The 15,804-nt window shown below is 41.0% G+C and overlaps 1 protein-coding gene across 4 annotated transcripts in view; it reads right to left on the bottom strand.

Moving 5' to 3' along the window:
* CUL4B (cullin 4B) overlaps nt 1-6,740 on the bottom strand; it is a 35,847-nt gene extending 29,107 nt beyond the window's left edge. For 2 of the 4 annotated variants that reach the window (XM_019633281.1, XM_019633283.1), the window contains exons 1-3: nt 6,565-6,740; nt 5,262-5,819; nt 3,044-3,159 (exon numbers count right to left, since the gene is read on the bottom strand). In XM_019633281.1, the coding sequence (XP_019488826.1) occupies nt 3,044-3,159; nt 5,262-5,819; nt 6,565-6,592 (702 nt within the window). In that variant the 5' untranslated portion in view covers nt 6,593-6,740. Of the gene's footprint in view, nt 1-3,043; nt 3,160-4,957; nt 5,123-5,261; nt 5,820-6,564 lie in introns of those variants that run through there. The other 2 variants (XM_019633282.1, XM_019633284.1) reach the window with 2 other exon arrangements.
* Between the last annotated feature and the right edge of the window lie 9,064 nt (nt 6,741-15,804).

The raw sequence follows: 15,804 nt of genomic DNA, 5'->3' as shown, positions 1-15,804 counted from the left end.
AAGAACAAAACGACAGCAACTAGTCTGTTCCCCTTCCCCCAATTCCCCAGCACTGTTCCCATCCCCCCAATTCCCCAATAAAAATCTTTAAAAAAATAAAATAAAATAAAATAAAATAAATGCACCTGAACAACAGCAGGTAATAATTCAGAAGAACAAAAAAGGAAAAATACAAAAAATGTAAACTATGAGCTCTTACAACATAAAGGGATTTAACAGAATCAATTTATCAGGAAAAATATTTTTGAACCCAAAAGCTCTAGAAAAATATTGAAGGTAAAGTAAATAGGGTTCATTAATAACCACAATCAATGTGTTATAAATATAAAATATATAAAGTAACACATTATTGAAACTAAAGATGCTGTACACCAGCATATCCAAATAAACACCCTATATGTGCACAAATAAAAAAATCATCTTCTTTGATGACAAAGAGTTTCACTCCTTAAGTAAAACTACTTATTGGGTTGTCGGAAAAGTCATGATGCATTTTTGCAATGAAAAACATAGAAAAGATACGTCATGATTTTTCTGACAACACAATTATTTGATTCAAACATTGCACTACAGAGGTATCTGAAGTGCTGTGTATTAGTGAGACAGCATGGAAGGGCAAGTGCACTGAACTAGAAACTTGGGCATCTCAGTTTCAGTCTGCTCCTCTGCCAATATATGACTCTGGGCACATTATTTAAGTTCCCTGAGACTCAGTTTCCTCATTAGTAGAATGGGGATAATACGTACCACTACCCTATCTACTTCACGGAGAGTTTCTACAATGCTTAAATGAGATAATAAAAGATGAACCTTTTCTGTAAACTGCCATGTGCAGTTTATACAAAGACCCTGAGTTGTACAATAATAAAAGTAGAATTATGGAATTAGAATGTGGACCACAAGATCAGTTAAGGTCCTTCCAACTCTTAATTCCATAACTCTACTTTTATTATGTACAACTCAGCATCTATGTAAATAATATACCGACATAGCCAACTGAGGTGGGTTTATCCTGAAATAAGAGCTTAGGTACTACCTACTACCACCTGACATTTACATAGCATTATAATGCTTATATTATCAGCATTGTAATGCTTATGGTATTACATAGCATTATTACTATGTGTGGGGCATTGTTCTGAGTGTTTTGCATGCATTGACTCATTTAATTTTCACAGCAACAGAAACTGGTGATCTCAAATGACAAATTACAAGTGGAAGAGCCATATTGTGGCTTATGAAAAACTTTGACTTGTATTTCTGTATCTTAGTGCTTTCAAGATGCTTTTCACAGCTTATTTGATTCTTCCTTACCATGAAGTAAATAGAGCAGGAATTCTTTCCCCTAGTTTACAGAGGAGGAAACTGAAGCTGAGGGAGGTTTAGTTCCTTGTCCAATATCACAAGTGTAACAGCAGCAAAAACTAGATCTTAAACCTCTGTCTTCTGATGCCTAATCCAGGGTTTGCCCATCATCATACTATGCCCGCAACTAAAATAAACAGATGAAAACCACAAATTCTGCTAAACTGAACTAACATAATTTCTTACAAGGTACTCATCAATACAAAAACTCAAGCTATTGGGCTCTGAAGTAATTTTTTATACGAAACTGCTGACGCTATAGTGAAAAGTAACTTCTTGAATTGGTTGTGTCAAAAATACAGTAGGGGGCCGGCCGAGTGGCTCAGTTGGTTACGAGTTGGCTTAAGAGCATGAGCTCTGAGCAACAGGGCCACTGGTTTAATTCCCACATGGGCCAGTGACGCTGCACCCGAGCTGAGCTGTCACTGAGCTGCCAACAGGTGGCAGGATGGCTCAGCTGGTGTAACAACAAGACTGCCTGTTGGAGGGTGGGCCACGCACACCGGAAACTAAGACCAAGACCGAACTCCGCACCTTGAGCTGAGCTGCCACCCGGATGGCTCAATGGATAGAGCGTGCGCTCTTAACAACAAGGCCGCCAGTTCGACTCCCACATGCGATGGTGGCTATGCCCACCCGCACCTGAGTGTGAACTGAGCACCTTGAGCTTAGAGGCCATGAGCTGCCAACAGGCAGCCAGATGGCGACTGGCACCCTCCAAAACGAAGATTGAAGAACAACAACTTGTCTGCTCCCCTTCCCCAATTCCCCAACACTGTTCCCCTCCCCCAATTCCCCAATAAAAATCTTTTTAAAAAATACAATAGGGCAAAATATCTTGGTAGCAAGAAATTTAAATCAGTAATTGCCCTTAATAGTATACTTAAACACTTCAAGTACAGACGCAATTGTTAAGAAAAAGAAACAAACCTGAACCTCAGACCTAGTTGCTGGACTACAACCTGCTGCTCATTTTTTGGCTAAGGTGTGTCTTGCAGCCCAGGAGGTAAGATGAACATAAAAAGAAATGGCAAAAGGCTACTAATAGAATGGAGGTAGAATAAAGTATATGGAGAATATCTGCATTTCTTGAAGCCTTTCCTATTGGTGAGTAACACAACTTAATGAAAAGTTTCACAACAGAATGACATGTCACCAGAAATCATTTTGGGGATTCAGGCTATAAGATTGCACTATAGGTAAAACCTCTATTTTACCAACGTACTTCCTAACTGTAAATCCTAATCAGAAGGGTCTAAGACAGCGGTTCTCAACCTTCCTAATGCCGCGATCCCTTAATACAGTTCCTCGAGTTGTGGTGACCCCCAACCATAAAATTATTTTCGTTGCTACTCTATAACTGTAATTTTGCTACTGTTATGAATCGTAATGTAAATATCTTTGTTTTCCGATAGTCTTAGGCGATCCCTGTGAAAGGGTCGTTCGACCCCCAAAGGGATCGCGGCCCACAGATTGAGAACCACTGGTCTAAGATAATTCCAATTTATACTAATATGACTGTACCCAAAGTTTATTAAAGTGTGCATAAATTAATCAAGAAATTGTAATTAGAAAGGAACCAAAAGTCTACTTAAGGACCCATTTCTAAAAATAAAAGCCATATACATCTCACCTCAAATCATGCTAACCAAATCTGGTTAACCACATTGATACATACCTGATAGAGTTCTTCTAAATTGTACTTTATCGAAGTACTATTCTGGATAGCTTCCACTGCTTCTTTCAGTTTCTGCCATGTTTCATCTGTGTAGTTTTCTGGTAATTTAGGCTTATCTAGATAGTATGCAAAAGGTTGATATCAGGATAATATGTAGGATATAGCAACAGAAGGATCCATAAAATACAATAGTATTACTGCTTTCTAAGGGTAAATTGCGATCTTTATAATTATTACACCTAAATATTAAAGTAACCACTCTATTTATGCTTAGTATAAAGAATAAAATTTGAAATGCCATAATACTATTTAAGTCATTTTGACTCACCTATTAAAACTGAAGGTGAGGTTATTTTCTCCTATTGAGTGTATTGCTTCAAAAAATAAAAATTCAAGAATGACAGATAAAATATAGCAATCCTGATCTTATTCCATCATGTGTAAAATCTAAATCAGTAAAGGTGAATTTTGTATCTGAGATTTAAAATACTGAGTACCTACTATGTACAAAATACTTTATAAATATCTTAATCTTCTGAATAATGCCCTGAGCAAGATATTATTATCCCTAGAAACTGAGGCTGGAAGATTTATTTAGTAAGGTTTGCCCAAGGTCACCACAGCTAGTAAGTGGCAAAATTGGGATTCTAATCCAGGTTTGTTTGACCTCCACACTTATGCAGCATCTACAGAAATGGAGAGAAACATTCTTAATTCAGGTTTAAATTTAAACTACATTTATGAGCAAAGTGAAATTTAAAAAAATGAAAACACCCAAAGAACTCCAGAACCTATGTAGCATTTTCAGAATGAAAATGATCATCTTAATCTAGGCTTTAATTTACATTTCCTTGAACAGCAATGAGTATTTTTTAAAACTGAAACATCCAAATGCCTTAATAATGTTTTTAGATTAGGAGGGAGAGGAAAAAAACAAACAAAATCTCTGAAACCAGGATGCAAATGAAATTAGGATCATAGCTCATCTCTTTAAAAATCCTTGTCTATTAAATTGATATATTTCAAGTGAACACATTAGTCAATTACAATTTATATTTACTTCAGAAAGGTCTACTATTAAATCAGAAAGATTAAAACATTCTTGAAAGAGCCTAGGAACGGGAGAGGAGTGACAGAAAAAAGAAAAGGTTAAAAATAAACAACACTATATCCCTCTGCTTGGGGCAAAAAAGAGCATATTCCTGATTTCTACACTAATGTTGAAAACATAAACATGGAAAATCTAATTTCCTCAATACTGATGTTTGGTCATAAGCACTTATCTGGTAACTAGTACTTTAGTTCATTCATTTACTTCTCTATTTAATAACCAGTTTAGCATCTATTATCTGCCAGTTAAAGGTGTTGAAAAACTAAGTCAGAAAAATAGCAACAGTCAACAGATACAAAGTAATTCAGCTGAATTAACATTTTTTAGATTACTAATTTTATATGTGCATAAATGCATTCATAATACTCTCAATCATATATCTCAAACACAAAAATGAACAAGTTTTCCGAAAAGCTGCAGGTCAGTACTTTAAAACCCATTTTAGTGATAAAATATAGATGGAGTAATTGTTCCTATCTTTAGACTAGTGGTACACAGAGTTACTACTTCTGTGTATACACAATATTTTTCACTTCCAAGCCATACCTTTGGAAAGAAATGCAGAGACCATAAACATTTTTCTCCAAATATTACTTCCACAAAGAGTTTCAAGAATATAGTATCCAAGATTACAAATCTAACTATAAATCTTCTTTGAGCATGAAAATATCATCATTGCTACCTGCATTTCTAAATACTCGAGAAATGTGGCCTACTGAAGCATAAAAATAAAAATCCCAGCAGTGCCAAGGCTCACTATGCACCTGAAATAAATAAAGCTCTTTAGAAAACAAATTTCTCACCTGGAAAATCCGGGTCACTCATACCGATTGTCAATGTTATAAGGAATAACAGATTAGATACAATAGGCTGAGACAGACCTCAAAATTCTGCACAGAAACACCCTGTGTATGCTTCAGCACAAGGATACCAACCATCCCCGGAAAATGAACCCTTCACCCAAAAAAGGACCTCCCTCCACCTCATTGATTATGCGTAAAACATTAGGCCACCTCTAAACTGTTTAATATATTAACATAAATAGAGCACGTGACCGCTCAAGTGTCAAATCCTTAGTAGATGATTATGGATTTTGGCCTTGGTTACCTTTAAAGTTCTTGATCACTAACTTCTTAGCAGAGCCAGGCTTGCTGTTAGCAAAGCTAGAGACGGTGGTAGAAGATTTGGCCAAGCCATTTGCGTGATGCACCGAAGCCACAGAAGAGATTAATATACTCTTATTTTTAAGTTGCTGCTGCTGAGATGTTGCAGCAGTTGGTGAAGATGAGGAGGAGGAAGAGGAGGATTCCTCAGCCATCTTCGCATCAAACCCTACAAACTCCAGGGTGTCTTCAAAACGCAGCTTCTTCTGTATTGGTACGTGGCTGGAAGCAGCCACCGAAACCCCTAGGCAGGAGAAAGACGAGGTTGAAGGGGATGCCGAATCCCTGGGTTGTAAAGGAGGAGTGGAAGAGGAAGAAGAGGTGGAATCAAAGTCTTCTCTCTCGTTACTACTGTTACTGTTGCTGCTGCTGCTGCTGTTGCTGCTGCTGTTTAACTTTCTCTTCTTGGCAGAGGTGGGCGGAGTGGTGCTGGTATTACCATCAGTGGCAGATCTGACCTCCTGAGCAGCAGCAGCAGCTGAGGGATTAGGGGAAGAAAAACCTGTTGGAAACATGAAAATAGCGGGGTCAACAGGCAGAGGAGCATCAAAAACCTACGTTTATATGCCTGCGTGCGTGTAGGAGAGAAGGTGGCAATGCTAGAGGGGGAAGGGAAGAAAGAAAAGAGGAGAAACACAGAGGACGAGAAGGAAAGTGAAGGGGGGACTACACCGAAAAAATAACCGGGGGAATGGGAGGGTTTGGGAAGGCGGATAGGCTGACACCAGGAGTGAGCAGAACAAGGGAGGGCAGAACGAATGAGGAGGCAGACAGGTAAACGGCCCAGCCGTCCCCCTTTCCTGCTTTTCGGCCTCTCTCCCCCCTTTCTGCTGGAGCGACTCAGTGAGTCTGTGAGGCTGCAGCTCCTCCTCCTTTTCTCCCTCTCTCTGGGAGGGGAGATGTCGTGGTAGGGGGGAGGGGGGAGAGAACCAGGGCTTGTTATTGTCAATAGCACAAGAGGCTAAAGATGGCGCCACTTCCGGTCACGCGGCGGCGAGGGCGGGGCGGCGTCTGCTCCCGGGAGTGGGGAATAGAAGTACAGCAGGCGCCTGGGGGCGGGGAGCTGGCTCGCAGGGAGGCTGCAGGAAAGCGGCGCCCGAGAAGCTCATGCCTCTGAGCTCTTGCTTGCTTTCTCTCCTCTCTCTCCCGCTCCCCTTCCCTGGCGGCGCTCTCCTCCCCGGGCCCACCGGTAACTCCCCCCGCTCCATAAGGGTCCCGCAGGAAGCTTCGCGCCGCCGCGCCCTTACCGGAAATGACTGGGCAGACACTTTTCATCGCGCCCAAACCCCGAAGCCCCCCAAGTCCGCAAGACTTAAGGTGGGGGGGTAGAAAAAGGGGGGGGAAGAGAAGTGGACAGGGGAGGAGGGGACGGGCCTTCGAGACACCTTCGGAGCTCCTGATTGGAGCTTTCTGACTGCGAGGCTGGGGGGGGAGGGGGCGGGAGATGGAGCGGGAAGGAGTCTGAAGGGGAGGGAAGGTGGTGACAGGGAGAGGCGGGGTGAGCTAGCTGGGGAAAAAGGAGGCGGGAGAGAGGGACTGAGATATTAAAAAGTAAGGGAACGGAGAATGGAAACTTTAAAAGAGATAAAGGAATACGGAGGCATTGCAAGGCATGGGGAGTACACCGAAATGGAGGAAAACATAATTTTGCCATTATGCTGGCTGCTAGGGAGGACTGTCATAAGGTGAATATAGGAAAGGAAGAGAAAAACAGCTTAGATAGCAAGAAAAGGAGCTTTTTATTTGATTGAACTATTTATGAATTGTCTCTTTTATGTCAAGGACCGCATTGACCCAATAATGAATATGGCCTGAGTTTTGATCCGTTTCTCAGGAATGTAGCTGCAGATGCTTTTACCTTTTTACCAGGAGCATATTCTAAGATGGCTTGCCAGAGTTAAGGGTTCATTCCAAGGCCAAGAAACAGCACGTTAACTAACACCCCTTACACACAACACAATTCCCAGGACCAACTCTGACCCCATCAGTCATTAACCCAACAATTCACAGACTAAACAAAGCCACTTCTTTTACCAAATCTCTGCTCATACACTTTGTCTCAAAGAAGAAATTCTAGGAGAATATTGGCAAAAGTCAGTGTTTTCTACCAATATATTCCAGGAGCCCAAATTTTAAAATGGGTTACTCATAAGAACAAACCTCTAAATTTGGTTAAGCGCAACAATAAACCTTGTAAATTCCGTTGGGAGTTTTTTTATTTAACCCGAGGGCATGAGGGGGCAGAGAACACAGTGTGAAATAAAACTAAATTTGCCAACCTGTTGATCATTTGGTAATCATGTATTGAAAGGCTGTATGCCAGACACTATACCAGGTCCCTGCCATTGAGAAGCCAGTGGGGGAAGATAGGTTCAAAACTAATTTCCCTAACAGTACTATAACAGAAGTACAAGGTGGAAATGGGTTTAAAAAGAAATTTGGGGGAATTTTGGAATAGTCAGAGTTGCACAGAAGAAGTGACATTTACGCTGGGTCTCAAAGTGGGAGTTGCCAAAAAGACAAGAGGAGCGAGGCTGAAAGGCATACTGGGTAGTGGAAACAGGCAAAGGAGGGAGTTGTGAAAAGGCCTGGCCTGTTTATAGAAATATGGAAAGTGCAAGTGAGGCTGGAAAGTAGGATTTCTGGTTGGAAGTAAGGAAGATGAGGTTCAAGAATGTCTGGCATACAAAGTCAGAAATTTTGGAGTACACCCTGTGGGCTAGGATAGACAGCATGGAGACCAGCAAGCAAGCTGTATTTTTTAAAGCAGGAGAGTGACTGGATTGTGGATAGAATAAAAGCAGTTTGTATCCTATAGTTTGAGATAAACCAATCAGAACTCTTAAGAATAGATCAATTTTCTAAATTTGTTTACATAAGCCCACTTTGTTTTTGTCTTGAAATGTCCCTGGTTAAAATGGAAACCCTCCTAGAAAAGGTACCACCTCAGGCCACAATCAGTTTGTGCTATTTGATGACAACCAGCCGAGAACAAGGATCTAGTGGAATTTAGGCTCCAGGGACACAAAGAAGGGAGCTAGAGGCCTGAAAAGGGGAAGATGGACTTCTGTTTTGAATGTACCATATTGCCCTTGCTGCTTAATGAGACTGGAAACTCTTAAGACCAGGGAACATTAAACCCTCCTTCATTGTGTCTCACATTTCACAGATGCTGAACAACTGTGTAAATGCAGAGTAAATACTTATTGAATGGAATAATGTCATATCTTTGTAAGACAGGATTAACTGACTAATTTTCAGGATTTAATGAAAAAGATTGTTCTAATTCATGTAGTTATATTACTAAAAAGGGTGTATGGATGGGCCAGCTGATAATGGCCCAAAAGTATCTGTTCTAAGACGATTTGCATTTTAACCAAGGACTTTTCAAGACAGGAGAAAAAAGTGGGCTTTGTTCTAATTCATGTAATCATATTCCTTAGAATGATGTATGGAAGTGCTAGCTATTTTAAAACTTACAGATATTAGTACAATTGAAAGGCAGTGGACATAAAGATAAAAGAAAACTGCTTTTGCCATACAAAAACAAATTTTTATAATAACATAAAGGATAATATTAAGCTACATTCTAGTAATAATAGCTCCTAATCTGGCATGATTATCTAAGCCCTTCACTCTCCCGAGTTATATGCTAGTTCTAAAGACACAGATCTTGGTTCTTGAGCTTTAGCTCACTTTCAATGACCCAGTAGTTCAACCTACTATTTAAGTTTTCTGTGAAATATCCTCAAGTGAGTTTTGTGGGGAAAAAATATTTTTCTTTTTTTTTCTTAATGATTAATAATGATCTTCCTTTTACTTTAATGAACTTCATTTTACTTTGTGCCAGGTCAATCCTCATTAAATAGCATATCTTTATATGGATATGTAATTTTTTTTTAGATTTTTTTATTGGGGAATTGGTGGGATGGGAACAGTGCTGGGGAATTGGGGGAAGGGGAACAGACAAGTTGCTGTCGTTTTTTGTTCTTCAGTCTAGTTGTGGAGGACGTTGCTTCACTGGCCCAAGTTGGCACCATCATTGCGCTCTTCCCAGGCGAGGCAGATCAGTCGCCGGCTTCTGGATGGCCGCTCACTGCGGCTGCTGGCCGCTCACGCTGGCTGCTGGCTACATACGGTAGCCCATGGCAACCCACTGCAGCAGGGGCTGCAGCCTATGCCCGGCGCCAGCGACTCATGGCAGCCCAGTTCCAGGTTGAGCTGTTGTTCAGCATCTTAGCTGTAGAGGGCAGTGTCACTAGCCGTCATATGTGGGATCTGAACCGGGGCCCTCTGTCGTCCCACACCAGCTCTTAACCATCGCGCCACTCGGCCGGCCCTGGATATGTAATTTTGATAATGACATTTTAATTTAACATTTACATTTTGTGGCACAAACCAGTTTAGATATTATTATATGATATATGAGGACGGACTTTCTGTCTTGGACCCTTGGACCAATTTAAAAGAAGAAAAACCTCCCATATTGCTTTGTAAAACATCATTTACGTCAAAAACCAACAAATTGGGGCTAGCTAAAACATAAGCATATATTCTATGTACCCAAAAGTTTGCCAAGTAACGTTAAACACATTCTCAACATAAAACCACATTTTTCAAGGTTGAACTCACTGAAACTACAATAACCAGGATATAAGTGTGGGATACCATACAGTTATGGCTATTGTCAGACTAAACCATATTGGGCACTTAACACATATTAGAATCTTTCATTTTATGAGTTCAACTCATATCTTAGAAAAAATAATTAAACTACAGTGCTGCCAAATGAGGTATAGTTATGATTGACCTTCTTTTAATTAAGTAAATAAATAAATGTGTAGTTGTTTATGAAGGTAAATATATGCATAAAGGAAGAAATTCAAACAATGAGGAATAGTTTTTCTAATGTCCATTCCCCTATTTCTGTGAGCACCTCTCTAAAAAGGCAGAGTGTAACCTGTTTCCCTTTTTTGATCACAGGATCCCCCAGGGTGCTTGGTTCTTCTCCAGACTTGCCAGAGCAAGGGCTTATCAATGGATAGACACTTCTGGAAGCCTTGTTATCCATGGATGAGATTTTACTTAAAAAAATAGGAGATACTGCTTCCTCAGGAGAATACCAAAAATGCCTTTACCCATCCTGGAGTTGTTTTATAAATCAAGGAACTTAAGAACAAATATTGAACCTATGGTGTTCAGTAAAATGTAAATAAATAACACAGATATAATATTTTTAACAAAATCCTTTATCTTCTATATAAAATTATCTATTGAAGACTTACTGACTGGGGTACATCAACCATTTGAGGTCTTAGCTCCTTAGCTCAGAGATTTTATCTACTGTTTTACCAGATGGTTATCTGGAAAACAGATTTAAGGACCAACAGTTAGGACCAGGCTGTTTTCCATGGGAGTTTGGGAGTGGGGAACTGGGATTAGCCACAGATTGCTTCTTCCTTTGGTGCTGCCTGCAGAGCACTTGATTGTTATGGAGTTGATGGGCCTATTTTTAACCTTCTGGGGAAGTCTCACTGTCCCTCCACCCCCACCCTGCTTTAAGGTTTGGTCTTCCAATGGCATTCAGCTTTTCTTTTTCTCAAAAGCAGGGCCAATTTAGAGTTAAATCAGTGGTTCCCAACTCTGACAGCACAACAGAATTGCCTGCGGAGCTTTTAAAATAAAAAAACACCTTTGCCCAGGTCTAAACCTAGTCCCTCTGAATTAGAATGTGAGTAGGGTCTCAACTTTCAGTAGTCTTAAACTCTCTGGGTATTTCTACATGCCTCCAGGGTTGAGACCACAGCTGTAGGTGAAGGTGAAGTAACTACCATTGTGATTTGAATGGGGCTGATAAGCCTTTGTACTCTCTTTAATGCCTGAACTTTCAATTATTTATTCATTCCTTTTGATAAAAATAGCCTCCTTCTCTAGGAACCCTTTCAAGTGCAAATTAGCCAGGGAAAGAGTTAGTTCCTAACTCTTTAAGGTGAGTGCTTCTTGGGAACAAAGGATAATATAAAAGTCCTAAGTGCCTGAAGGTAAACAGAACTAGTCTTTGCAATGGGGGCGGGGCTGGGTGGCTAGGTGGGGTAAAGTTACCATCGAGGGAAGAAAGATTGAGAGTACATTTTGCTGACTTCACAATATTGCCTGGGGCCAATTCAGCTGTGTAGACTACATATTTAAGATCTAGTCAAGTTTGACAACTTACTTTAGCTGCCAAAATCGTGTTAAAAGAATAAATAAGCAAAACAAAGAGCAGACATTAAGAATGTAGGTTTGGAGCTATCCATAAATGCCCAACTTTTGAATTATCACTCACCATATGGATGTTTCTATTGCCGAGTGATCTGGGTTTTTAAAAATTCTGTTAAATGTTCTTTATCCCCACCAATAACATTATTTATCTTGCCAATTCATTTGGTCATTCAACAAAAATGTATTGAGCAAGTAACTACTCTGAGAAAGGCATGGTGCTAGATGTCATAAGGGAATACAGAACTAATACAAATTTTTATTTGCAGTTGACTTTACAAGTTTTCAAAGCACTTTCACACAAATCTTCTTTTGTCCTCTTAACCACACTGTGAGTGAGATAGGTTCAGGTGCCATCCCCATTTTATATGAGAAATAGGCTCAGGGAAGGTTAAAATGACTTGCCAAAGTTACAAAGCACACAGACTTAATCCAAACCTAGTTTTTCTCTAATTCCAAATATAGTACTTCTCATAGTTTATAATTTAGTAAGGCGATATGCCAGAAAATCATCTCAAGTAATAGACAAGTTAGGAAAACACATTCAGAGCCCTGCTTGCCAGGAGGAAAAAATGAGGAATAATAAAATAACTCCTTTATTGAGAAGAGCCAAATCGCAGTACCCAAAAGGAGGCCAAGCTTAGACTGAGTTCAGGCCATCATCAAGCAAGCAGGACACAGCAGCAAGCAGTGTACATTCAAAGAGACAGTGGCAATTTGGTTCTAGAGAGTCAGTCCTTTCTCTGACTGGACCCTCAGCCAAATGGCTGACCTTCACCAGAAGTAAAAACCAGCTCCTTCTGCCAAATTCTGGCACACACTGAATAAATGTGCCTAAGGACCCTTTATGATCTACTCACTGAGGATACAAAGACAACTCTTCCCCTCAAACAGTTCTCAATTGGCCTAGTGGTTGAGGCAGACAATTACAGGACCAAGCCATAAAGGCTGCTAGCGGAACACAGAGGTGAGAAGCCTGCACAGCCTTGGAAGGTAAGGTATGGTGTGGTGGAAAAAGGGCGGGGGTGGGGAGTTAAGAAAAGCTTCCAGAAAGATTAATTCCATTTAAATTCCTGATGGTAAGTGGGAATTAGCCAGGGAAGGGGAGTAGGAAGGAGCAGGGGGCACAAAGTAAGAAAATGGGGAGCAACGTTAAATCCTGAAGGTGACCGAGGATAGGGCATATTCAGAAAATTGCAAGGGGACTAGTTCTCAAGGAATAGTTTCATTCTTAAACAGAGACCCTTTTGTGCTAAGGAGAGAAATCAAGGCAGTATCCCAGTCTCAAATCCTGTACAATTCCTAGGCCTCTTAGCACCAGGCATTCCTTCTATACCCTACTTGCTGTTGGACCTGTGGCTACTGGAAATAATTCTTGCTTTGAGCCACACTTGTTCAGGAATTGGACTTGCAAGTTGGGCTCATCCTTAGATATAGGAGCTCAGAATCACAAAGGCATGTGGGGAGTGATGAGGCATAGGAAATCAGATAATGAGAAAGAAATGAGATAATACAAATGCACATAAGACTGGACAATGTTACAGGAATTCAGATGAATGTAAGCAGGGTTTGGGAAATGATGAGTAGCGGACTAAACCCAGCCAGCTGCCTGGTTTGTTTGTTTTTTTTAAAGATTTTTATTGGGGAATTGGGGGGATGGGAACAGTGCTGGGGAATTGGGGGAAGGGGAAAAGACAAGTTGCTGTCATTTTGTTCTTCAGTCTAGTTGAGGAGGACGTTGCTTCACTGGCCCAAGTTGGCACCATCATTGCGCTCTTCTTCAGTCTAGTTGAGGAGGACGTTGCTTCACTGGCCCAAGTTGGCACCATCATTGCGCTCTTCCCACGTGAGGCAGATCAGTCGCTGGCTTCTGGACGGCTGCTCACTGCGGCTGCTGGCTGGTCACGCAGGCTGCTGGCTACATACGGTAGCCCATGGCAACCCACTGTCATAGGGGCTGCAGCTTATGCCGTCGCCCACTGGGGGCTCACGGTGACCCAGCTCCAGGTTGAGCTGTTGTTCACCATCTTAGCTGCAGAGGGCAGTGTCACTGGCCCTCATATGTGGGATCCGAACCGCGGCCCTCTGGCGTCCCAAGCCAACTCTTAACCATCGCACCACTCGGCCGGCCCTGGCCGCCTGTTTTTAAAAAGAATGTTTTATTGGGACACTATCATCCTCATTCATCAACATATTTTCTGTGGCTGCTTTTGTGTTAAAATAACGGAGTTCAGTAGTTGTGATGGCCCACAGAGCCGAAAATATTTCCTTTCTAGTCCTTCACAGAAAAAAAATAATAATTGCTGACCCTTGCCCTTAAACATGTTAAGTGCTAAAAATAGAGATATGGAGAATGTTTAGTGGTGGCACAAAGGAGGAAGTAATTCAAAACATACCAAGGATTTTTCTGTTCCTAGTCTGTATCACCTTTGATACAGACTTCAAAGAATGGCAAGAGAATATTCTTTGATAGAATGGCTAAATAAGCTGTGGTATATTCACACAACAAAATGTTACACAGCATTGAAAATGAATTCCAGCTACATGCATAAATCAGAGAAATAATGTTGTATGGAAAAAGAAAATGACAGAAGAATACATATGATTTGATAACTTTTGTAAAGCTCAAATAAGGAAAACTTAGGGATCTATGTGGTAAAATTATTACAGTATAGAAGATAAATAATAAACACAAAATCCAGGATAGAGAATTGCTCTGGGAGAGGTAAAGGGACAGAATTGAGGTAGATTTAAAAGCATTGGTAATGTTCTAGTTCTTAAGCTGCTAATGGGTTCATCGATGTTTGTTTTATTCTTATGCTCTATAAATTACATGTCACAAATATTCTTTTGTATGTATTAAAATTATATAATTTTTTTAAAAGTCAAAGACAGCAAGTGGTGACCTGTTGAACTCTGAAACACAGCAGGTTGGAGAAATAATAGGTGGCAGAGATGGCAAATGACAACTAGGACTGATTTTTGGAACTTTTAAACACTTCTTGTGGGTTCCCTGTGGTGGGGGGCGAGGAGCCTGTGGGAAGAATGGAAGAATAGGCTTTCCATTGTCCACAAGATGGGGGCTTAGAGTTGTTGTAATTTATGTATTAATTATACGAATCTAAACTTAGTTTATGGTATCAGGATGTGAGATCTGGACACCTATGGGTTACTTGAAAAAGGGTACAGTGTGTACAAAGACATGGAGGTATGAGAAGAATCATGGCCCATTTAAGTAAATGCAAGTATTATCTTCCCGTGTGACATTGTTGTATGCCATGCTCCAGTTTGGATTCAATCCAGTATTAAGGGCTTCAAGCACGGAAGGGAGCAATATAATCAGCTGTACATTTAGAGATGTCCAGATCGCAACAACCTTTAACTACAAAATAAGGTGACATCTCCTCTCACTCCCTTCCCCCTAATAAAACCCACTCCCCAAAAGTAACTTCAGTTAACAGTTTGCTAATTAAATGTATGTTTCGATTCATTAAGCAACATGCAGGAAATGTGGCTTTTCATAAAATGGATCATACTATATTTATTTATGGTGACTATTTTGCTTAATAGAGTATCATGGTCATCTTTTCTTGTCATTAACATTGATCTACCTCACCTATTTTAAGAGCAGCATAGCATACTGTATATAGATGTACATACACCTGTCACTTTTTAGAAAATTCCAATTATCACACTTGATTGTTCTTTCATTTTCCCCTTTCCTTACTTTTTAAAAAAAAATTTTATTGGGGAATTGGGGGGATGGGAACAGCACTGGGGAATCGCGGGAAGGGGAACAGACAAGTTGCTGTCCTTTTGCTCTTCAGTCCAGTTGTGGAGGACGTTGCGTCACTGGCCCAAGTTGGTGGTATCGTTGCGCTCTTGCCAGGTGAGGCAGATTGGTTGCCAGCCTCTGGACGGCCGCTCACAGCGGCTCTTGGCAGCACACACTGGCTGCCATCCACACACGGTAGCTTATGGCAGCCTACTGCAGCAGGGGCTGCAGCCTACGCCATCGCTGGTGACTCATGGGCAGCCCAGGTCCAGGTCGAGCTGTTGTTCACCATCTTAGCTGTAGAGGGCAGTGTCACTGGCCTCCATGTGGGATCCGAACCGGGGCCCTGCTGCTCAGAGCTGGCATCCCAAGCCAGCTCTTAACCAATGCGCCACTCGGCCGGCTCCCCGTTTCCTTCCTTTTGCTGATGAGCACGACCAGTTTTGTTTACTTA

The sequence above is a fragment of the Hipposideros armiger genome, unplaced genomic scaffold (assembly GCF_001890085.2).
Source record: "Hipposideros armiger isolate ML-2016 unplaced genomic scaffold, ASM189008v1 scaffold_1271, whole genome shotgun sequence".
In the NCBI taxonomy this organism is placed as follows: Eukaryota; Metazoa; Chordata; class Mammalia; order Chiroptera; family Hipposideridae; genus Hipposideros; species Hipposideros armiger.
This window is presented reverse-complemented; position numbering and strand designations above follow the sequence as displayed.